General features: G+C 37.7%; 1 protein-coding gene across 1 annotated transcript in view; it reads right to left on the bottom strand.

Annotated features, from left to right (window-relative positions):
- LOC111866068 (replication factor C subunit 1) overlaps positions 1-22534 on the bottom strand; it is an 80702-nt gene extending 58168 nt beyond the window's left edge. The window contains exons 1-4 of the mRNA XM_023854613.2: positions 22355-22534; positions 22003-22183; positions 7904-8040; positions 3041-3562 (exon numbers count right to left, since the gene is read on the bottom strand). Coding sequence (XP_023710381.1) covers positions 3041-3562; positions 7904-8040; positions 22003-22183; positions 22355-22363 — 849 coding nt within the window. The 5' untranslated portion in view covers positions 22364-22534. The remainder of the gene's footprint in view (positions 1-3040; positions 3563-7903; positions 8041-22002; positions 22184-22354) is intronic.
- Between the last annotated feature and the right edge of the window lie 3395 nt (positions 22535-25929).

The following is a 25929-nucleotide window of genomic DNA, read 5'->3' as shown; positions in this document are numbered from 1 at the left end:
AGTAGTGACAGTGAAAGTGAAAGCAACAATGCAAAAACTCCACCTAAGAAGAAAACTAAATACTTGTGTGTTTACTTGAGAAAATGGGAAGAACAATATTTATGGTTAAAGTCCGTGCCCTCCAACGTTTACAGAGCTTATTGTATACTTTGTAAACGCGAGTTCAGCATTGCTCACGGGGGTAATACTGACTGCAGACAACATTCTTGCACAGAAGGGCATAAACGAAAGGAAAGGAACATGAAGACCTCTTCAAATTTACACCTCTTTTTCGGGAACAGCAGCAAAGACTTCCAAAACGTTGCAGGTGAGCTAGCATTGGTTTTCCATACTGTAAAACACAACATCGGCTACAGAAATATGGATTGCGCAAATAAGTTATTGAAGGATATTTTCCATGACTCTATCTTGGCTAAGAAGATGTCCTGTGGTCGAACAAAAGCAGAGGCTATTGTGAAAAATGGCTAGCGCCAAGAAGTGTGCAAGACTTCATCGATGTGTTGAAGGATCCAGCAAAATCAAGCAACTTTTTCTCTATTGCAACTGATGCCTCCAACCACAAAAACAGAAAGATATTCCCGCTGGTTGTGAGGTATTTTGACCCTCTTAGTGGTGTTAAAAATAGGCTCCTGGACTTCATTGAACAAGCTGATGAAACAGCTAATGCTACCCATAATTTGATCAAGTCTTCACTTGATACACACAAGTTAGATATAAAAAATCTAACTTCATATTGTCCAGATAATGCAAATGTGAATTATGGGAAGCACAATTCTGTGCAAACTACTACAACAAGATAACAAAAATGTGCTTAAAGCAAACTGCTCAAATCATATTGCATAATGCCACAAAATATGCATCTGATGGATTAGATGTGGATATTGAAATGATCGTCTTAAAAATATATGGACACTTTTCAGTATCAGCAAAAAGAAGAGAAGAGTTGAAGTCATTCTTTGATCTTGTTGATGCTGAGTTGGAGATTGTTCGTCATGTCCCCACTTGTTGGCTTACCCTAGCATCAGCTGTCTACAGATTAATACAAAACTGGTTACCTATTAAGAGTTATTTCAAAAGTGTGAATCACTGTCCAAAAATATTAAAAAAACATTTCAGTGATAAAGATCCAGAAAAGGAGTGTGTTATTGAGGCATATCTTAATTTTTTTTTCAACATTGGTGCAGTACTTGTTCAATCTGCCAAAATTCTTGAAACTGCTAATCTTAGCATCATGGCATGCTACAGTGTAATGTAATGTGTAGGCAGTAAAATTCAGCAGATGTTAGAGGACAGGTTTTTTGGCACTGCCACGGAAAAAATTTTAAACTGTTTGAATCCACCCCTGCAGAAATGTGCTAGAGATGATTTTGTTAATTTCTACTGTTGCTTGCACAAGTACATTTCTAAGAATTTTTAGTTATCAAATACAAATCCTGTCCATTGTCTTTTGCTATTAAATTTAAACACTGAACTTTCTTTCAGACATTTTCAAACTATTGTAAAAGAATTTAATCTTGATTTTGTAAATGAGGACAGCCTGTAGGAAGAGTTTTCTAGTGCAAAAAGTGTTCCGAATGTGGTAAAAACAGAACATATAGAACAAAGTTGGGTCAGTATTTTCATTGATTTAAGAAACAAATTGATGTGCCAAACCTTATTAAGATCTTAGGCTTTGTTTTAAGCATCCCAGGCTCAAATGCCCATACTGAAAGGATTTTTTCACTGATGAGCAATAAATGGACTGATCAGAGAAATCAAAGCAGCTTAGAACTAATTAAGTCAGAGCTAATGGTAGCAATTAATTACGATTATAGTTGTAAAGAGTTTTTTAAATTTGCACAAGATAAAAAAATGCTTAGTTCTGCAGCATCAGTGAACAAATACATATAGGTTAGGACTAAGAAACATGCAAATTTGTAAAATTTATTCTATATTGTGACCTGCATATTATATATAATGTAAATTAATTGTTTTGTTTAATATTATCCATTCCATGAACGTTTGCTGGACTGACGCCACACCGGAAAAAATGTGCAAAATTTGTCGTGACTAAATCTCCCTTAAATTCATGACCGAAAGTTGGTCACCCTAGTTATGCCCTAAAGTCGTGGAACACCCTGTATATGCAGAGCAGCTCCATTTCAACCCATTCTGCCTTAGTTGAAGAGAAGATGTACTGTGTGCAGCAGAAAGTGAATTCAATTATGTATCTGGCAGAGTTTAAACAATACATTCATGTTTGATGTTAAGTATACTCAGGTGTACCTGAACAAAGCAGCATTGATTTACATACATGTAATGTGTTGGGACAGGAGTCTGAAAAAGATAGGGTGCGTCTTGCAACAGAATGTGCCTCCAGGCCTCCCAGAAGACTGGTGAAACATCTCACAAGAGGCTTCTTAAGTCTCTTCCCAAGAATATTTGAAATTAATCCTGCCATGCTGAATTGTGTATGATGTTTTATATATGAGACTGAAATTCCATGCTTACAAACTGCAGTTGGTCCAGAGGGTATCCAGCACATATCGGGGTCAGAATATAGTTTACTTTGGAAATTCTTTCCCATATTGAAGAAGACAAGACGTGTGTCAACAGGTCCCTTTTCACAAGATGCTCATCCCAATGTACTACAGTTCTCTTAATCAGTGCTGCTTGGTTTCGGTATGCCTGATTACAAACTTATGTGGAAATCAGATGCATAGTTTAAACCCTGTAAACCACAGAAATCATGCCACTTTCTGCAGCAAAGATATACTTGTATCTTCTCTCAAATGAGGGAGAACAGGATACAGCTGCTCCATACATGCACAAATGGTGCCAAAGCAAGAAAAAAATTTGGAAAGTTACCATATTATGTCAAAATGTTACCAGCTTAATACCAGCTTTCACTTTGCATGTCTAATATTTTATTTTATTTACTTATATTTAGGATATTTATGGACACTCTGTATTTCCCAAACATAAAGCAGGGTTTCCAAATACTACATTAATTTAGTGTCTACAACAGCTGCAAATCATAGTATGAACTTCACTCTAGTACCTGTGGCACCTCCTTCCCCCCTGGATTTTTTGGGCCCTCTCGTTGTAAATATCTCTGGTATTGCATAGCATGTTGCCTCTTTCTCTCATACACATCTTCATCAGAACTAATGTCACATCTTTTCACAGAAGCTGGTGACCTTACAGCTTTCTCTTGTTGAGTTCCATTTTCTGTACTCAGATATTCATTTCCTTTAATTTTCTTGGGTAAATCTGGAGAAGTTTCAGGCTGTGATATGAGGCTGGTAGTTTCTTTATCTCTGCTCTCCTCCTTCTGAGCTAGTAATTTTATGTCAGTTTTATTTGGTGTCTCTTTCATAGCATTTCTGGGTATTTTATAAGAATCAAGAGCACTTTTACTGAATTCTGATGTATGCAGTGCATGTTTCTGCTTTTCTTTCACTGGCGTTATCTCATTTTCCTTTTTACAAAAGTTCTTCCGTTCATCCAGCTCTTGTAATGTTCCTACAAATTCTGAATCTGAATGCAGATTCTCCAGCTGAGGTGTAACATTTTTCATGACCTGCAGGCAAACAGAATCTTGAAATTAGTATGATTATTCAGAATAAGAAATATATTATATGTAGTAGAGCCTTCATTCTCATCTACTGCACAAACTACTATTACACAGCTTATATTTTGTCTAAAACGTCCTTTACAGTATATCCTACTCTGAGCAGGCAATTTTATAGAACAAAATCCTGCATGTTCAACAAGATCTCAGACATGGAAATTTTGCTTCCCATTTGTAACCGCTCCACTGTCAATCACTAATTTAAGTATAATTAGAATAATCAGTAACAAAAAAATTAAGTGCAGGTAACAAGTAATACCAAAGCCAGTGGGACATAGTCACATTCTTGTTTTCAGGAATGGATTTATTCCAAATCTTGATGTTACACAGGAAGCACCCCCTGTGGCTTTTTCTGAGAAATTTTGTTTGCGAGTAGCATGGCGGCAAACTTTGAGAATTCGATCACTGACAGGTCCTGCATATCGTAACTTAAAAGTAGGCGGTTTTGAAACCCATGCCAAGCAGGTTATCTGTCAGTGTACTGTCAAAAATGATGTAAACCCGTTCTCAAAATTACCCAATCAGTGGAATTAAGGGGGAGTGACTTAGCAGAGGAACTGACGTCCAGGGGACATCAGTGTTTTCAGACAAAGAGTCACAAGTTAGTTGCCAAACTGTCGCCAAGTGCCTGCTACTTGTAAATAATTCGGAAACAAAATCTGTGTTTTTCGCTGTTCTGTAGAACCCCAAATTCAGAGTGCTAAAGTGTAAATTGTGATAATAACGTCCGTTATACCAGGACTGTGCTACATAAGGACCTATATATAAGCATCCTTTGTATTGACTGCGTGTCATCAGGTGAAGGGAAGTGATGATCTCAATAAATGGTCACAGTGTTTAAGTGCAAAGTAGCATTGAACCAACTGCTTCCCTCCCCGTCCTAAGCGAGGCCCTAGCAAACGCCCTGAGAAGGATCCCAGCTCTACTCACAGCTGAACTAGTTGACTATCACCTTTACCCCCTTTCCAAAATAAACCTCCGACTATTGTAAGCCGACACCACCTGAGCTTACTGGCGCCCAACCTAAGAAGAAGAAGAAGAAGAAGAAGAAGAAGAAGAAGAAGAAAGGAGAGGAGCGACGAAAAACGCGTGACTAACCAACCAACAAGGGGGGGAGTGAACGTGAGGTAAGAACGGTTATGGAGAGAAAAGGTGGAGCCCAACGTAAGGGTTGGACAGTTATAGAGAGAAAAGGTGGTGACCTACTTGTGGGGCAAGAAGCCTCTAAAGAGAAGCCAGTTAGACATTGTACTCATACAATGAAAATAGAATCCAGTAACCTTCTAGTGATGCAATGACTTATGTTACTATTTGATTATAACATACACTCAAAAATGTGTCATATACAGTACGTCAAGGTGCAGACACACATGACAGAGATATAACACCTTTATTTGCATTCTGTTAAATGTTAATAATATAAAAAGTACCCATCTTAAGATGGTAACAAATGATGACATCATGAACAATTATACGAAAAATGTCAGATTATTAGGAAACAGTGAGTAGAAACACTCTGGAAGAATGCAAATTGCAAGAATTATAAAACAAGCCTTTCATTATAAGCTGAGAGGGAGAAGAGGTGACCAAGAAAATCGTTAACATTCTGAAGCATGAAAATATTATTTGTTTTAAGTTGCTTACTTAACAATGCTGACAGTATCAAGACTACGCAGTGTTGATGATAGGATGACTAAAGAATATGGAGCAGCTGGAGGAATGTAAATTGGCATGGGAAACTGAAGTATTTAGAGAAAGCCAGCCCAGTGCCACAAATGGCACATGACCTAACCTGGAAATGAACATGAGGGAGGAAGGTGGGAAGATGATGACTAACTGCCTGAGCTCTGGAAGGGCCACTTTAATGACTTAACAGTTTATGTATCGAATGGCCAACTGTACAATGAGCTGATTTTAAGAAATCTGGTAGGTCTTCAAGTCCAATCACCCACATCATGTGAAAGGGGAAGTCATTCATAGTCTGATCAGTCGAGCCATGGTCATATGTTAGGATCAGAAGGATTTCAACATGGAAATTGAGAATATATGACACAGTCTGATGCTTAATGAATACACACAAGTTGATGAGTCCGTAATGAAGCCATTGAGAAGCAACCATCCTTCTTCAGGTACAATATACTTGGGCATGGTCCTTATCCCATATATCAAGGATATTTCCGAGAAATTGAGATGCACTGAAAACCACTTCAATGTCATGTACATTTTCAAAACTAACCATACACTCTGAGGGACACTGATGAAAAATGGATGTTAGGTATGCACAGCAGCTGAAGCAATGTGAGTACAATATCTCATGTCATTGTGGCAGATGTTATATTGGCGAAACAAGCAGACCTTTAGAAGTACATGTTAAGAAGCAAAAATATAATCTGACCCAAGGTCTCCTTGAAAAATCAAAATTAGCCCATCATGTGTATGAAGAAGACCACAAACTATACTGTAAAGAAGTGAAGGATTTTTAGATTGAACCAAACACCACCTGCAGGATATACAAGGAATCTGTCAACACAGCTTGGGCATCTCTCCCATGTGGACTCTCATTATCGCAGAAGTCAGAAAACTACAACTTTGTCCAGTGTAGATTATGTTTGAAAATTGTGTCTTTATGATGGTACCATACAGAGAATTTGTCTCATTCATGATGACTTCTAGTCTGATAGTACTGTGACTGTAACACCAATAGTCATGAAATAGTGCATGGCCATTGGTGCTAGGCCTCATGTGTGTGGAGTTTTTTTTTAATGATTTTAATGTTTGCCTTAACTCTTGCAGATGGTTTATGCTGTGCTTGGTTTATATATCCTATCTTGTGTTAATGCTGGTGTATACCCGGTGTGGAGGCAGGGTCAAATACCTCAACCATAGTCCTTTGAGTCATAGGAAGCAACGAAAAGGGAGGTCTTGAATCTGAGACAGACAAATTTGGTCACGAGTCCACAAGACTCAGACCAAAGACTACACTGGTGAGGGCTTGCAGCAATTGTAAACAACAGACCCGTCGTCCCGTCAGAGAGAGTACACCATATCAACAAACCCATAACTGTCTGACAGTAATAAAAATGTGGTCATAAGCCCCAGATGGGTGCTTTATTCCAAGATAGACTGACCAACTGACTGTTGCTCCTAACATAAGACTCAGTGCTGGTGTCTGGAGATAAGGACTAGCTCTATCGATTGGACCCAACTGAGTAGGTTCCACCTGAAGATGGAAATAGAATCTAGTCTCTGAAACGTGTGTTCTAAACAAAAACAGGATGATGGATAATGTACAGAAACACAACAGCTGGTAAGTCTAATTTGGATTTAATGTAAACTGAGGTAATACTGAAAAATATGTGGATCAAAACAGAATTATTATTCTTCTTCTTCTTCTTCTTCTTCTATGGCGCAACAGCCTGATGTTGGGTCTTGGCCTCCCTTATCAAGCCCCTCCATTCCTCTCTATCCTGCGCTGCTCTCTTCCAGTTCCTTACACCCATTCACTTCTTCACATCTTCTTGCACTGCATCAATCCATCTAGTTCTTAGTTTCTCAGCATGTCTCCTGCTGACTGTTGTACTATATAAAATTTTCTTTGGGATACGCTCCTTATCCATTCTCTGTACATGCCCAGCCCATTGCAATCTTTTTAGAAAACAGAATTCACCCAACAAAATTTAATGCAGATACACAGCTCCCAAATTTTACTGAAATTCATTCGGTACTTGTGAATCATAGACATACAGATAAAAACATCCTTTGTATAATCATTTTATGCAACATGTACAATGCAAACAAAAATTGAAAATCAGTACTGTGAACAATTAATTTCTTGTTTCTATACACAGATCAAGGAAAGAAGTCCATGAAAGTTTGGGATGATGGTGCTCGAGCCTTCTCCTCTACTTCCTATTGTTGTAATGCCCTCCAGCTCCATCTGGCTTATGTCAACTAACTCAAAATGCACATTATTAGTGAATGCTGTCATGTGATTATCACTACAATATTTCCTTAAACAAACTGGCTCGATGAATGGAGAACAATTATTGGGATGTATCCTTGTGGGGGAAGTGTAACAGCTTGAGTGAGATGTAAAGACAGTCTCTCCACAGAACTTCTGTATCTGGCCTTTGTATATAGCAACAAACAACAGATTTCACAGTGACCTCGCTCTAAAAATAAATCTTACATACCCTCTTAAGGCTTTTACAATTTGCTTAGACTCTGTGTTACAACATGTATAATATAATGCCATGTGCACTTATATACTACAGTAACCATTTTTCTTACCTTCTTTACCTCATCCTTCTTAGATGCGGTTCTCTTAATCTGGCTGTTACCAAACACATCTGCTACATCAATAGGTTTCAATTCGGGTTTGGATATGCTCTTACTATTCTTCTGTGTAACACCTCTGACACAACTCACTGCAATAAACGTTTTTCATGTTTTGGTGTAGAGATGAATCTATAACGAGACTTGTTTAACTCCCACTGCATGACAGGAATGCAGGAAAAGCACAATCTTCCAATAAAGAATGGTTATGCTAGAATTTTCTGTTTAATGCAAGATTATAAAACCAAGTCATTGGAGCAGAGCATGTGAGAAACAGTCACTCACATGGTCACAAAATTCCCTGCCTTTTATGGATCCCAAAGGTCCATTACCATGTTCACAAATGTAAACCTTCAGGCTACAACCTCTTTAATTTAATCTGGAATATATTTTTTACATTTTACTGCTCTACTCCATATTAATACATTACTTCAAACATAAGATGCCTCTAATTTTGAAATTAGGGTTTTAACACTTTGCGGACTGGTGATTTAAATATTTAAATCGCCCTTGGGACCGAAATTTTTAAACATACTACCCTAACTTGTGCACTGTTCACTTTAAAAATTAATATAAAATCTCCTAATTAATTTTTTGAACTAAAATTTTTGGAGAACACTTACCAATGCTCCTAGAAGTGCTTAAGGGTGTGATATTTCTGGAAACTTTCGCTTTTGTGAAGTGGCATTACACAGAATTTGCAAATGTAGACATACTCCTTTTTTTGTGAACTGTGCAAACACGGCATTGCCTAGAAGTATTCTTCCCCTTGGAATGTTCACTCTTCACAATTTTCACGAGGGTATTTTTCCGCATATCACTCAAGAATCGCCCTGGGGGGCCCATGAGGCCTTTGTGGGGTGGGAGTTGATGGGCCCGGTCATACTAAGTCTTTGTGTGACCCTGGTTCTGCTGCAACCATCTGGACTGTTGCCCAGGCCTTTGCCACATTCATCAGAAATGCTTTGTGTTTCAATTTTGAATCAGGGTTTAGATTTTTTTAGATTTTTTGCTGTCCCCGCAATGTTACTACGTGCAATGTTATTACCCGCATTATTGTCGGAGCTACTGTCACTTTTACTGTCTGTGGCCACAATTCTTTGTTGTCCCCCGTCACTGTCGCTGTCTGAATGACAATCCATTACTACGTGTCTCACAAGGCAGGTCAGCTAGGTCATCGGAGGAGAATCTGTCCTTGATCCATTCTCCCCACTAGCTACTGGCTGATACACACAGCTTGAAGAAGGCAAAGCATTTTCTTTTATAGTCAGTTAAGTAAACAGTGAGGTCAAGTTACTGACTGCTAACTAAACACTCAAGAGTTTCCAGGCGGTTGCATGCAATGTAGGTGGGGCCAGAGGGATGTATAGTGTGTTGCAACTTATCGTGTTCTAAAAGCCTGTTAACACGCGAACAGTCCTCCATGTTTAAAAGCGAAAAACCTTTTAAAGGGTGCGTGGTCCACAAAGCGTTAAGAAAAAAGTTAGAAAGTTGTACTTATTTCAATAAGTTTATTTAGAACACATCAATTAAATAAAATACAGGGCTACTATAAATCATTCATTCGTTTTTAAAATGGTAATTTTCCAAAGTATTATAAGTAAAATTTTGATCGATATATAACTCACCAAGTTTGTATTGTGTGCACCAGTTGGCAGCACAAGTTCCGTGCCTTTATAAAATGGTGACAAAGCAAGAAAAGAGTTTTTGTTTGTTGGAATATGCAAGATGTTCGTCTGTTATAGCAGTGCAACGCGCATTCAAAAGAGAGTACGGAAAAGAACCGCCATGTAAACAAAGCATTTTGCGGTGGTATCGGCAATTTAAGGACACTGGTTGTCTGTGTAAACGGAAAACACCGGTCAACCAAATGTGCCAGATGAAACAGTGGAGAGAGTGAGGAAAGTTTTGTGCGTAGTCCACAAAAATCAACGGTCCAAGCAAGCCGCGAACTTGGACTGCCGCAGCAAACTGTATGGAAGATTTTACGATGACGGTTACATTTCAAACCGTACCGTCTGCAGCCCCTGCAACAATTAAAACCGGAAGATTATGGCCGGCGCCTGGAATTTTGCGTCACAATGCAGGAAGCATTGGAGGATGAAGATTTCGCCGCCAAGTTGATATTCAGCGATGAAGCAACATTCCATTTATCCAGGAAGGTTAATCGTGACTGTGTGAGACTGTGGGGCACTGAAAATCCTCGTGCAATTGTAGCACTTGAAAGAGATTCACCAAAGCTGAACGTTTTCTGTGCAATGTCACAGACAAAGCTGTATGGACCGTTTTTCTTTTGCGAGAAAACTGTGACTGGTACATCTTACGTAGATATGTTGCAGTTGTGGTTGTTTCCACAACTGGCTGCTGATTCCGGGGATTTTGTCTTCCAACAAGACAGGGCACCCCTCACTGGAACATCAATGTTCGTCGCTACCTAAACAATGAACTTTGGCATTGCTGGATTGGGCGTGTTGGTGAGGATGACGTAGCTCTGTTCACTTGGCCCCCCAGATCACCTGATCTAACGCCTTGTGACTTCTTCCTTTGGGGGTACATTAAGGATCGTGTTTACATACACCCACTGCCAAGAACACTAGTAGAGCTGAGGGAATGCACTGATGCTGCAGTGATGACCATTGACAGGATGATGCTACAAAATGTGTGGAACGAGCTCGACTACCACCTGGACGTGTGTTGTGTGACCCAAGTGGCACACATAGAACATTTGTAGAGTGTGAAGAAAACTTGGTGAGTTTACGGTTCTTTTTATATATCAATCACATTTGTACGTGTAATGCTTTGGAAAATATGGCGTTTTAAAAACGAATGAATCATTTATAGTAGCCCTGTACTTAGAACACATTTAAAGTAAAAAGTAATGTAAAACATACCAGAATTAAATGGAAATTTCAAGTTTTCAGTACATGCACATTCCTTTCCATCTTTATTATTTACCAGAAAGTTTACAAACTGGTGAATAATTCCTTGAATTTAAGATGCACCTCAATTTTTCAACAAGAAAAATATGAAAAATGTGTGTCTTGTATTTGAAGTAATATGATATTACTGTGCAGTTTATGCCTAGGTGTCCAAAGAGATCCCATTCCCTGGAGTTTTCTGGCCAAACTTTAAATGCATTTCCCTATGTGTAATACATGGCCTTACCCATCTCACTGTCTTAGATATTATCAACCTAACAGTACTAAGCAAGAAGTCCAAATTAAGAGGTTGATCATGGAATTTTCTTTATCCTCCTGCTACTTGCTTTCTCTTAGGTTACACTTTTCTCCTATCACCCTCTTCTCAAACATTCTTAATCTATGTTTTTAACAGCTTACTTCAATCAAACAGATCACCATATGCATTTCAGTGTTCTACATTACAATTAGATTATTTGTATCAGCAGTGTAGTAACTGCAGAAATTGCAGACTGGCTCGTTTCAATACTGTATGTGTGATGTTGTATTTTAGCGTCCTGTTGCACTCATTCCCGTCCACGATGTGTATGTATTGACTGTCTTCTAGTGCACACAATCTCACTTGTCACTTCACTACATGTTTCGGCATCATTGTGCCATTCTCAGGTGTTAAACTATTGCACTGCTCGCCATCATGTGCCGTTTATAAAATGGTTTAAAATGTATATTCGTCATGTACTATAATAAAATTTATATATTAAAATTTGTTAAGAATTATCATCTTATACGTCGTATTTCAAACTCGCGTATTATATCATTCTTCAGCTATGGGAGTCGTTCTGCCTATATTTTGTGTATACTGCGTCTTGTGATGTGTCCCTCTCTTGTGGCTGCATGCATTGTAATGCTGGATGTGTGTGTGTCTTCGTATTGATTGATCAATACACTGCGCTATGTCATACTGGAAGGAATTGTTTTATCATCTGTAATATTGTTAGTGTGACGGACCAGAATGAAACAAATCAAAAAAAGAAAGACAAGTAGCATAAAAACACTTCGCAGAACATGAAGGAAACATCCTCAATAATACTACAAAAACGTAAGAGAATATAATGCTAGTGTCACAAAAGCCAATAAAAATAATACTTTCATTCTATATAATCATGACTACAATAAAATATGTAATTTCATTCAAGATAACCAGTTTTCCAAAATTACACTTGATCCTACTGACAAATTAAAAAACTATGAGACACAAATTCTACAGCTGTACCACCATCACTAATAAACACGATTCTTTGAAAAACATCAACTTGAACCCCAAAGCTCCTATAATAAAATACACAAATCGCATAACCCTATTAGACCAACGGTGAACTGGCGATAAGCCCACATACAAACTGTCTAAACTCTCAAATAACATAATCAGTCAACATATATAACTTCCCAATACCTAGAATATATTAAAAAAAACTCAACCTCCCTGATGGGAGAACCAAAAGACTTTACCATTTCCAATGTGCAGCTCATGATCCTCTGGGGGACCTGCAAAATCTTCCAGGCATTTCACACAAAAATATCACTAATGGTAATTTTTTGTGCCCTTAGTTCATATGGTGACAGACAAATATTCGAGAACAATGGGTAAAAAAACTGTCAGACAGAAAGACTTTTATGGCTCTACCCAATTACATTACTACTGTCAAGATTTTGAGAGACTATATATAGATGGCACTTGGACTGGTGACTCCATTTATTGACCACTTCAACACATGACTCATGACTACATTTATTATAGTGACATCATTAATCTCCACACTTTACAAATCGCTACAGCACAAACTAAGTATTTTCCAGCCTACAGCGTCTTCACTAGTCATTCCCGCTAACAGCTACTAACAGTGGAGATCCTTCGGTTTCCACGCTCATGCCATTCCCTGCTGGCTGCAGTCTCACAACTGTACTAAACTCTAAACTTTGTCCCTCTTATAACCCCTTCGCATGGACCAACAGATAACACAGCTCTTCTATGGTTGTGTGTGTGTATGATGTGGGAGTTAATTAGCAATGGCTGCTGTTTATAGAGTCGCCACTTAGCAGTGGATCTATTTGTCACATTGCTACCTCCTTAGGGTTATTCATCCCAAACAGCCTACAAGTGTACTGCCATTTCCTATTTTCTAAGGGCTGTACTTGTGACATCCGTGATCAATCTCGCATTCTTTCCGCATGGTTCGGTTCTCATGAAGATTACTCTTCAACCGCTCCTGCTGCTCCCTCCTTAAGGCTGCTCACCCCAAGTGGCTACCTGCTAAGGTTCCAGTCGGTCTGGGTTTATCATCATCGTCCTTCTTTACCAATCGGGGGACAAAAGTTCTGAGAGTGGTCACTGATCCTACATAAAAGTGTGGCATAAAAGTGTTCAACAATCTGCCACAAAGTATTAAAAACTTGGGCAATGATACTAAAAAGTTTAAATCAGAGTTAAAGAATTATCTGCATGCTCATTCCTTCTACTCTTTAGATGAATACTTCAATGTAAATAGAGAATGATGTAAAATTAAGTTATATTAATTTTTAAGCTAAAATTGCCTGTACTTATGTATGTAACCTTTTGACTTGTTCTGTATCCAAAGGTACTAACCTGCTTAGGATTTATAGAATGTAAATAAATTCAATTCAATCTCCAGCTCTTACTCTGTGTACAGACTCTTCTTTTGTTTCAAGGGGGACTGACCTCTCCATAATGTCCTGACATTCATTTCCAGCAGCGTGACGGAAAATTGGACTGCTTGCTTCGTGACCTCCAGCTCTACGGTCTTCCTGAAGATCCTGTTAGATGTCCCCTCCTTTCTCAGATGTAACTGCTCTTTTAAGCCTGTCCCTTATTCCACTGTTGCATTCTGAGCCTTTCCACCATTTTCTTCACCTTTGGTCCTTTATGACATGTCCCTTATGCTGTGCTGTTCTGTGATTTGATTACAGAATGTCAGAGACATTCTTGTGCACAACAATGTCGGGCACATTACCATTTCCCACATGAGAGTTACGAGTGCAACACTGTAGTGCTGAAATTTCAAAACTCATGCAGTAAATTCAGTAGAAACTATGCTATTCCAAAATGGATGTTTAGCATTCAGATCTCCTGCCAGTAGCAACTTATGTCTAAAGCTTAAGAGCTCAATGATGTATGAACCATTTCAAGCATGGCCTGGTGACTTACAGACTGCTGCAAGTAGCACTTCACTACTACCAATCAGTATGCAAACCCCTGTGGCTTCTACTGAAACAAGCGGAGGCAGGTCTACATGGTTGTGGGGAATGGCTTTTCTCATTGCAAAGGCAGTTATGTCTTTTCTTCACTGGAAGCGGTCAGTGTAATAAAAGTTATAATTCTGAATAAAGAACCCCTCATGGGGTTTGAGATGTGTCTCTGAGAGCAGAGCCACATCTATATGTAAGTCTTGTATCTATTTACTGTGCTCATAGAGCCATTTGCATCAAATGCTGTGACTTTGAGCAGCATATGAACTCTTGCAGTCATTTTGTGGCATTAAGCTAAGTATCATTTTTGTAATGACTATTATTTTGTCTTCTTCTGACACAGCTTCACTCAGCTCTGTCATGATCTGTTGCATTACGGTGGCTACTTTGAATGTGCCATTATTGTCAGACAAACTGGAAGCCCGTACTGACAGACCTGTTTTCTGAAGTTTCTGTTGCAGCAGATGCTGCTGTACCAGGTGTTTAAAGTCTTCCCATCTGTCTGAGGTGCCTGTAGTTGCTCATGCTGAGTGTCCTGATGCAGTGCAGTTGTGTATGACTGCCCTGGTGAGATGAACGTAGAGAACATCCTCCCAGAAGATCCCTTGGGTGTTCGTTCTGCTTTTCTCTTTTGCAGTTCTCCCTTTACATGGATCGAGCTTCAGTATGATGCTGGATGAGGTTTCTCTCCTTCTACTAGGGTGCAATTGCAGCAGTTCAAGATATATTCTGCATTCATCTTATTGGGGCATTCTCTATGCACAGGGCCACCAAGGGACCACAAACATTGACAGGGTTACCTCCAGTTGGCCCAGACATGGTCAAAGTTTTGGCAGTTGTAACATAGCACAGGACAAGTCTGAGCTCTGGATACTTCCACCAAGATAATAATGTGTTTAAGGCTATTTAGCTTGAATATCTCTTGAGATTTTATGTTCTTTGTTAAGGTAACAAGTTCATTCATTGTGACCATGTATGTGCTGTATACAGCACTAAAAAGCGACTTCCCAACTAGAGTTCTGCAAAAATTTGCTCTTTTTTCCTCCACAATATTCACAATAGAGGTCCATTCAGAGCTTTCCCCCACTTTAGCCAGTGTGAATCTAGAAAGGATCTCCATGTCATTCAGTAATTTATAGTCACTGTACTACAGAAGCTGCTTCTGGGTATTTGTTCGTTAGGGCATGACACTGATTTCAGCTATGATAGCTTCTGTCTCCAGTATTTCCAGACTCCCTGTACTGGGAAAACCACCATCTTGGTGTACATCCAAGTTCACCGCTTGTTTTGTTGTTTTGCACAGCACTGCACAACTGCGACTGGGTGGCAAACTTCACAGATATCACCTTCACCAAACGGGAGCTGGTCATGAACACTACATAAAGTGAAATCCGTAAAAACCACTATGGCCAACACGTTTCATTCAAATGACTAATTCCAATAAAGACCTGGTGTAGCAGACTTCAATCACAACAAGAAATTCAACTAGTTCGATAGCTCAGTATAGCGTTGAACAGCACAGCTTATTCAACATGAACTCCTCAGTTCTCAAACTCAGCACTCTGGCACTCTACTATCTGAACTAAGCTCTACACTTTGTCCCGCTTGTAACCCTTTGGCATGGAACAACAGAAAACACAGCTCTTCTACTGCTGCATGCATGTATATGGCTGGCACGGGGCTACGTCAGGTGAGTACGGTGGATGTTCCAACAGGGGTCTCTTGCAAAATCTTCTAAACAGGAGCATCTAAAACTGTTGACACTAAAGCCAAAAAGATTTTCAGTTTCTAGAGAAATGGTAAGTAAACGTCATGCATTAAAGGAGGAACAAGGCATTCTAGATGAATCAGCAAAGAATCTTGGAAAAACGCTTTCAGAAGAAACTGTACACAAAATAGGGAATGTTAGGAAGATGATAAGTCCAGCTGAATGTTTCCAGGAAACAAAGAATAAATATCAGTGAACACTACAGACTCTAAAGGAAAATAGCATTGCCTGTTAAGCTGAAACAACTGCACTTCAAATTTAAAGCAAACCATCTTGTCTCTAAAAATGGAGCTCTCAACTGCTGTTCTTTACAACTTGCTGGAACTTGCAAGAACTGAGATTGACCTCTTAAAAGGGGAATTAAATTTAGTAGATAATTGTCCTGAAGAATTTAGGACTGTGTCCAACTCCCGAAGAAAACTTAAAAAGTTCCTTCTTCACTAGATGTTAAGTTTGCTTTAACCAATCGATTTGAACCTCTAGCTATGCTAGGGCCTCAGACTGATGGTGACGCTATAGATCAGCCTGTGTCAGAGGCTAAGCCTAAGCGTAAGATTCTAGTGCTGGGTAGCAGTCATGGTAGGGGTATCGGGCAGAGGCTACAGAAAACAATGGGAGATGCATATGCTGTGACCAGCATATTCAAGCCCAATGCTGATCTGAGCAATGTCACTGGGGACGTTGGAAAATTGTGCAAAGATTTTAGTAAAGAACATCAGGTAGTTATAGTTGGGTGGCCAGGTAACAGTTTGGAGAGAAACCTCAATTATCAAATTGAGAAAGATTTAAGTGACATTGCCCAGAAAACTAGTCACACCAATGTGAGGTTTGTTGGTCTTCTCTGGCGTCATGACAAGCCATGGATTAACAGGTGTGTAAGGGAGATTAATCTTCGGCTTGAGCGTTCGCTTGTGGAGGTCGGCGCGGCCCACATTGATGCGATTGATGTCTCTTCAATATTGAGGAGCGAACATACTGTCCATGGTTTGCATCTTAATCCTCGAGGCAAGGACAAGCTGACGCGACTCATTGCAGAGAGCATTAAGGGCAGACACATTCCAGTTGTCATGGGTGTTCAGAATCATTTTTTAGGATAAAGAGTGCAAGTAAAGTTTATCAAGTAAAAGAAATTGCAAAAGAAACTAATCTTTCAGACAATAATGTAAGTGAACCAATAGAAATCAGAAAAGGTAATTGCAGTCTACTAAATTCAGTGAATAATAAAGTACTAAGAATATTCCATCAGAATATAAGAGGATTGAGAAACAAAACAAATGAACTAATAAGCTCCATGAATTCAAATCTTCCACACATACTGTGCCTTACTGAACATCACATGAAACAGCTGGAATTAGAACATCTTCACTTAGAAAATTATAATTTAGGTGCTAGATACTGTAGGAAAACACTGGAGAAAGGAGGAGTGAGTATTTTTGTACATGAAAACCTAAAATTTACTAAAATAAATTTAGAAGATTATTGCAAAGACCAGGATCTGGAAGCATGTGCTCTAAAGTTAGACTCTCCTTTTTCTAATATTTGTATACTGACTTTATATAGAGCCCCATCTGGAAACTTCAATCACTTTTTAAATAGATTAGAAACCATCCTAAATGTACTGCATAGTTCAAAAGTTGAATTTATAATTTGTGGTGATATAAATATAAACTATCTCATCGACAGTAATAGGAAACTAAATTTAGACTCTTTGTTATCATCTTACAATCTCTCCAGTACTGTTAACTTTCCCACAAGAGTTCAAAATAATTCTAGTTCAGCGATAGATAATATATTCATTGATAACTCAAAATTAAGAGACTATACTGTAGGACCCTTTATAAATGGCTTATCCGATCATGATGCTCAACTCATAGAAATAAATAATATTGACCTTCAGCCCAGTAATCAACAATATCAAACAGTAAGGAAAATCAACAAGCATACGATGGCAGATTTTGTCACAAAATTAAGTAATGAATCATGGGACAATGTATTTGACAGCAATAATATTGATTCTAAATTTAATTGCTTTCTGAACACATACTTGAGGATCTTTTATTCAAGCTTTCCCTTAAAAATAGTCAAAAATGAAAATAAAAACAAATCCACCTGGATAACAATTGGAATAAAAACTTCATGTAAACACAAAAGACAACTATATTTGGCCAGTAGGGACAGTAATGATCCAAGACTAAAAAGTCACTACAAAATGTACTGTAAAATTTTGTCAAAAGTCATTAAAGAAGCCAAACAGAATAACTATAACAGCCAAATTCTAAAATCAAACAATAAAATTAAAACCACCTGGGATATTGTGAAAGTTGAATCAGGAAAGAAATCTGTTAATGAAGACGTACAAAGTTTGAATATTGAAGGGAAGTCCACTAACAATCCACAAGCTATCGCAAGTGCATTTAATGAATATTTCCTTTCATTAGCTGAGAAAACATATTCCAATAATAATAATAATAATAATAATAATAATAATAATAATAATAATAATAATAATAATAATAATAATAATAATAATAATAATAATAATAATAATAATAATAATAATAATAATAATAATAATAATAATAATAATAATAATAATAATAATAATAATAATAATAATAATAATAATAATAATAATAATAATAATAATAATAATAATAATAATAATAATAATAATAATAATAATAATAATAATAATAATAATAATAATAATAATAATAATAATAATAATAATAATAATAATAATAATAATAATAATAATAATAATAATAATAATAATAATAATAATAATAATAATAATAATAATAATAATAATAATAATAATAATAATAATAATAATAATAATAATAATAATAATAATAATAATAATAATAATAATAATAATAATAATAATAATAATAATAATAATAATAATAATAATAATAATAATAATAATAATAATAATAATAATAATAATAATAATAATAATAATAATAATAATAATAATAATAATAATAATAATAATAATAATAATAATAATAATAATCCAATATACTATCTGTCACGTGCCTTTAACAATTCATTTCCAAATATAAATCTCAAATTCTCAACAAGGAAGGAAATTGAAAACATTATTAAATCCCTTAAGCCCAAAAATTCACATGGATATGATGAAATCTCTACCAAATTACTTAAAGCAAGCTCTGTTTACATCAGTTCACCCTTGAATCATCTATGTAATAAATCTTTATCATCAGGTACTTTTCCTCAACGCTTAAAATACGCTGTAATGAAACCACTTTTTAAAAAAGGAGAGAGAAAATGCATCTCTAATTACAGACCAATATCCATATTGACTTCATTCTCAAAAGTCTTTGAAAAAGTTATGTATAATAGACTACTTGAACACTTAAATTCTAACAACATATTAGTCAAAGAGCAATTTGGATTTAGGAAAGACCTAACAACAGAAAAAGCAACCTATGAACTAACTAACGATATTTTAAGTGCTCTCAATGACAGATTAATTGTGGGAGGGATTTTCTGTGATCTAGCAAAAGCTTTCGATTGTGTTAATCATGATATCTTACTATCGAAATTAAATTTCTATGGAATAACTGGCAAAGCTAATGAATGGATCAAATCATACCTCAAAAACAGGTATCAAAGAGTTGAAATAAATAATAAAAACTCCAGTCATAATGCATTTTCAAACTGGGGAATTATAAAGCACGGTGTTCCACAAGGATCAATTTTAGGTCCCTTACTTTTTCTTCTCTACATAAATGATCTATCTAAAACCATCAACAATAAATCTAAACCAATTCTATATGCAGATGACACTAGTATAATATTTAAGAACTCTAAATTTGAAAACTTTAAAAATGACATAAATATTGTATTTGAAGCCTTAAACAGATGGTTCGAAGCCAATTTACTCTCATTAAATTTTGATAAAACCCATTACATATCATTCACAACTAAAAACAACCACCAAATTGATCTGGACATCAGTTATGCCAACAAATTAATCTGTAAAGTACTTGATACAAAATTCCTTGGAATACATGTAGACAGTACACTGTCTTGGAAAATACATATTGAACAAATTATACCTAAATTAAATGCAGCTTGCTATGCGATGAGATCAATTAAGCCTTTTATGTCACAGGAAACATTGAAGATGGTTTACCATGCCTACTTTCATTCTATTATGAACTATGGATTAATATTTTGGGGGAACTCTTCACATAGTGTAATAATTTTTAAAATACAAAAGAATATAATTAGAATCATTACAGGATGTAGAAGTAGAGATTCATGTAGAGAATTATTTAAGAAATTAAAAATTCTACCTCTTCAATCGCAATACATATTATCGCTTCTCTTATTTGTTGTTTACAACAAAGATAAATTCAAATTAAATTCTGATGTCTATAACATGAATACTAGACAAAAATATAACTTCCACCTACCCTCATCAACTTTATCAGTATATCAAAAAGGAGTCTACTTTACTGGCATAAAAGTGTTCAACAATCTGCCACAAAGTATTAAAAACTTGGGCAATGATACTAAAAAGTTTAAATCAGAGTTAAAGAATTATCTACATGCTCATTCCTTCTACTCTTTAGATGAATACTTCAATGTAAATAGAGAATGATGTAAAATTAAGTTATATTAATTTTTAAGCTAAAATTGCCTGTACTTATGTATGTAACCTTTTGACATGTTCTGTATCCAAAGGTACTAACCTGCTTAGGATTTATAGAATGTAAATAAATTCAATTCAATTCACCACTGGGCATAAGAGGAAATCAGGAGGGAGGTAGGGGTGTTTCCATGTGCGCGCAAGCGTGTGTGCATGCCAACATGTGTTTGTGTGTGTGAAGTGCATCACAATTTGGAGTACTCTAATAGAAAAGAAAGAGTATAGATTTCTATTTTAATCTGGTATGCTCCAGAACTGTACACTCCACAGATGTTCAAACTGGCTAGGAGAGAGTCAACTGCAAACTGTTATTGAAGAATTATTTCTGTTTGAGATATATATGATGTCATCAAATAAAGAAGATATATGTAACAAAATAAATATTATAGGTTCTGTATTTCAGCATCCCATTGCATCTCTGATCATGGGCCTCAAGGGGCCTGATGCCAAGACGAACTGATTGGCAGTAAAACCTCCAGTCGCAAAGTAACTCTGACTGACTCTAATTAACATGCCTCTACAACAGTAGCAGAACTGTTTTTTTCTGTGCTGCGACTTTATAAAGGAGACAATTAGAAGAAACAATCAGCTGTTGGTAGGAGATAGCCATGGGACATGGGAAGTTTGTAGTTGAAGAATTAGAAATCAGCCCATGAAGACTCAGTGTGTGATTAGAAGATTTCATCACAGTCAGATTCTTTTAATTCACTTAGTAGGAAATGGCTAATGACGACTGAGAATCCTAGTGTGTGTGTAATGGTGAACCGTAAAATGTGTGAATCAGTGACAGTGCTGTATTGCTTGTAAGTATGAGGTGATTGTATAAGGTATTAATAAATCCAAGCCAGAATACATTATTATTAGTCATGGAACCGTGGACATGTGACACTAGCATTATTTTAATTTTATATGGAATGAATAATGAAATTCAGATTGATGTGACAAGAGTGCTGAAAATACTTAAAAAAAACACAATTTTCAGCAATATTTCCATGCAAATTATGGAAAAAAGTACTATCTTCTTGGATATACAATTGTGTAGGCTGGGGCAAGGCTGACAACTATGGTCAGCTTACCACCTGCTTCTTGCTGGTTACTTTCTTGGCTTACTCTTCAACCCTAATGACGAAGGCAGTACATTCTTCTGAAACATCAGTAAACTTCTACTGGACTACAAGGTGTTAATCCCAGAAGATAGTAATCTTCATGTCACCCCTGTTTGAACCTCAAATCCCACTATGTAGGAATGCTTGAATGCATATATATATATATATAACAAAAGCACGAGACTGATTTGAGGATGACCACGCTCTTAAGGGTTTGTTAAGGAATAAGTTTTGGTTTTACAACAGTTCGTTCACCAGGCCTACCAAAATCCTTCCTCTCCTAGACAATTCACAAGCATAATAACACTAACCTGAAATTCCGCTCTTTCTTTCGTGTTTCTTCACCTGCGACGGTAAAATATCCTCATCGGAATCCGAATCTATGCAAACCAATTGCCTCTTTCGATGTCGGCGTTCCACATTAACTTTCATTTCTTTACATTTACCTTTCGCCTCACTTCCAGCCTTAGGTGGAAAATACGACCGTATATCCTGCAGAGAATAAATTGAGAATTCTGTTAATGTATTGGAACTTTAGTAAAACATCAACCTAAACAAATTCATATACCAAAATTTGCCCGCGTTCTTCCGAAAGAGGAAAAATCCCTACATTAACTCTCATTATGACTATTCCGTTTCGCTCTGTACTAACGGTATACTTACGTGTGACATGTTGAGTATTTTATTTTAAAACAATAATAGCTATTGTAAGTATTTCTCTTCGACTTTCATGTATACTTCGTCTTTCTCGGGAAGGTGAAAACTTTTAATTTGTATCACCTCCATCCCTCAAGAACTGACTTCCAGCGGCTCTTATCATCTGTGACGTGAATACTGAAATAAAAAGAAGCGACATGCATTCGAAATTTCAGCAGTGGCCACCAGAATGCATTACGTGCCACTTGGGGTAAGAAGAAAAATAAGTAGAATTGGGCCATAGGGTTTGTTTATAAATCATAAGCACGAAAACAGATTTTAAAGTACAGTATGGATAAACATTTTATCACGGGTTTCTTAACCACACTGTGTGACGATGTAGATTTTATGTAGGATGTGTAAGGGGAAGTTTCTGTCCGTTAAAAATTGCAGATGATTCCAAGAGTTACTGATCCGTTATCTCGTCTTTGAGGTTACTTTACCTTACTTTACTTTATTTATTGCATTCTGTCAATCCATATAAAGTCAAACCAACCTGTTGGATATAGAATCTGTCATGTTTAAAACATAAAATAATAAAATACACATTCATAACCATGTTTGAACATAAGATAATAAAGTATACATTCCTAACCCATACAAGGACAAATGAAAACACTAAAAACTATAAATTAGTGCAGTCCTGTACAATAATAGAAACCCCGTGTGGAGGCGGGGTCGAATACCTCCACCGTGACCCTGCGAGTCGTAGGAGGCGACGAAAAGGGAAGTCTCAATTCTGAGACACCATTGACAGAACTTTTCTGGTTATCCTCGTTTCACCATCTTAGAGATTCAAGGTCACAAAGTACAAAGGGTAATAAACAGCTCGGCATAAAGCGAATGTACGATAAGATAGAGCACGTTACATATTGTGCTGCGGATGTGGATACAAAGATGCAAGACACTTAGAACGGCACTTTTGGTATGATAGCCTGACCTCACTTCATGTTATGATGGTGATAAACCCAACTAAAATTACAACAACGATAACAATATCCCCACCAACATCCATTGCCATATAAAACCTCATCCAACATCACATCTGCAGTCACAATGGTTTATCACACAATTTGCTGCCACTACACTTCAGTCTGCGCTTGCTACTTGTGCTGGGAGCACCCTGCTCAGTGCCCAGTAAAAGACCTTTGTGCAGCCTACATTTAGCAGCAACTACAGTCCGGCAACACATTCGGCCTACCAGAAGAGTGGGACCAGGAAGAGGACCAAGACTCGAACCAACAACCACCCACACCTACAACTGGCACTGTTTGGGTAAGTCCAAATACTCTGTCAAATGAGCCTAACATGGACGCATCAGGCCAAACACAAAACGGACTGGCCGTCATTCACAACGCCAACAGTAAAGACCATCCATCTCCCACCGAGGAGATACATGCTGTTCTCCAATGCTCGCCAACGGGCAACGCCCCAACAGCTCCGGGACTTCTCGGACTATATCAACGAGCATCACCAAATTGTAACAGCCCCCGAGCCACTCTCTCGCCTAGCATCCCACATCCAACTGTTCGAGATCCCGGACACTCAGATGGAACAATCCCTCCTTCTGTGCCTCATGAACACATCCAGCTGCCTAGTCCGCCAAAACATCTTCATGACATTCCTTTGTCTCCTGTCCTCAACACCGACCACCCTCGTCATTCAGGAGGAAAACGAAAAGGCTCCCCTGATGGCGTACGCGACAAATACAGAAGGAGAGATGTTAACAGCTCTCCTGGAAACCAAAACGAACAAGGCTCACATTCAGACAGAAAATCAATCGACGATGGCCATATTCAACACCGAAATGATCCTGTTGTTTCAACATCATCGACCACCAATATTGGAAACACAACTGGAAACGATGATACGGACGGAGGCACACCCCACAACCTTACATACACCTTCATCCTCCATAAACCTACCTTCAACGTCCTCCCCCCAACAACCAAAAAAGCCCCAACCTTCGCTGCCTACGACCACGGAGACCACATCCACTTCATCTTTTCAGTCCGCCACACCAACAACGCCTCCCGCCACCTCAACTCCATCCTTCACTTCCTTAAAGCCAGCTCTGAGGGAACTACAGAGGCTCATACAACACTTCAACTCGTCCGCTTCCCAGCAAGATTCATTTCATATCTCATTCGCAAGGGTCTCTCAACATTCCATAAATATGGAGCTAGAATTATCTCCATCATCAAGCCACTGACTGACACCCTGATCCACTACAACACCACGGACCTGCCCGCTGCCTCCGGCCTACGATTTGAACTATACATCGAAGACAAGGAGGTACTGAACAAAGAGACAATCACACAAAGAACATTTTCCATTGACTATATCTCTCAGCTGATCACCACCCACAAAATAACTTCCTCTGAGGTGTTTCAAAGAACACTTCCAACAGAAACAAAAATCCAACTCCTAAAACAACTAGGCTACGTCAGACAAAATTTCATCAAAATTTTAATGAAGATACACACAATAGAATCCCTCCAAAAAATCAAAACCAAACATTATTATCAACTCATCCTCGACAACTTTGATCTCCCATCATACAAGCAGCCCAGTGTCTCTTGGTTATCATCTATATTCAGGTCCAACAACATCAACATCACAACATCAACATCGACGACTTCTTCTCAAAATTTCTCCTCATCCATTCAGCCAACGTGACAAAGATAAACACTTTCGTCCTCGAGGGGCCAACGAACACAGGCAAATCCCTTCTGGCAAGCCTTCTCCTCTCGGACACCAAGCCAACCAGAATTGCGCGGGAACGTGACAAATCCAACTTCCACTTAGATCAATTGCCCAACAGCACAGCAGTCCTCGGACCCGAGTAAGACTGCGCTGGCAAGGGCCAGCAGCATATACAAAAGACAGACCCGTCCGCTCGTCAGAGAAGGCGCCCCACAGAAACAAGCCCGTAACTGTCAAATGGTAATAATATCTGGTCATGAGCCCCAGATGGCGCTCGACACCAAGACTTACTGACTGACTGACCATCAGTTGCAATGTGACTTTGACAATAATAGAAACACTGATACAGTTGTAGTAGATACATAAACTATGTAATTATCCGTAGGAGAGACAATCAAGACAAAGTGTTCATTGAGAAGTTGAGCACAAGTGGAAAGAAAAAAGGATTGTGTAGAAGTCGATCACCAACTTAATTTGTAATTTCATTAGGCGGTTTTTCAGTATGGTGTACCAGGTTGAGGTGTCGCAAAAGTGACTAGACGCCCTGCTGAACGGCCAGAGAATCGGGGTTCAATTCTTGACGGGAAGATATTTTTCTCTTCGTAAGTATGCCCGAACTGGTCCAGACAGTCCACCCAGCCTGCTGTTTAATGAGTACCGGGGTTACTGACACTTACTCAGTTCGACTTTAAGAGCGTAACTGAGTTGGTGGCTTGAGCAGTTTTTAATTAATTAATTAAAAATTAATTAATTAATAATTAATTGAAGGTTCAAATTCAGAAAATCTCCATATTAATATGATTGATGTTTTTAATCATTTATATAATTGGTTTAGG

The sequence above is a fragment of the Cryptotermes secundus genome, unplaced genomic scaffold (assembly GCF_002891405.2).
Source record: "Cryptotermes secundus unplaced genomic scaffold, Csec_1.0 scaffold318, whole genome shotgun sequence".
Lineage (NCBI taxonomy): Eukaryota > Metazoa > Arthropoda > Insecta > Blattodea > Kalotermitidae > Cryptotermes > Cryptotermes secundus.
Note: the sequence above shows the minus strand (reverse complement) of the source record. Positions and strands in the feature narration are given on the sequence as shown.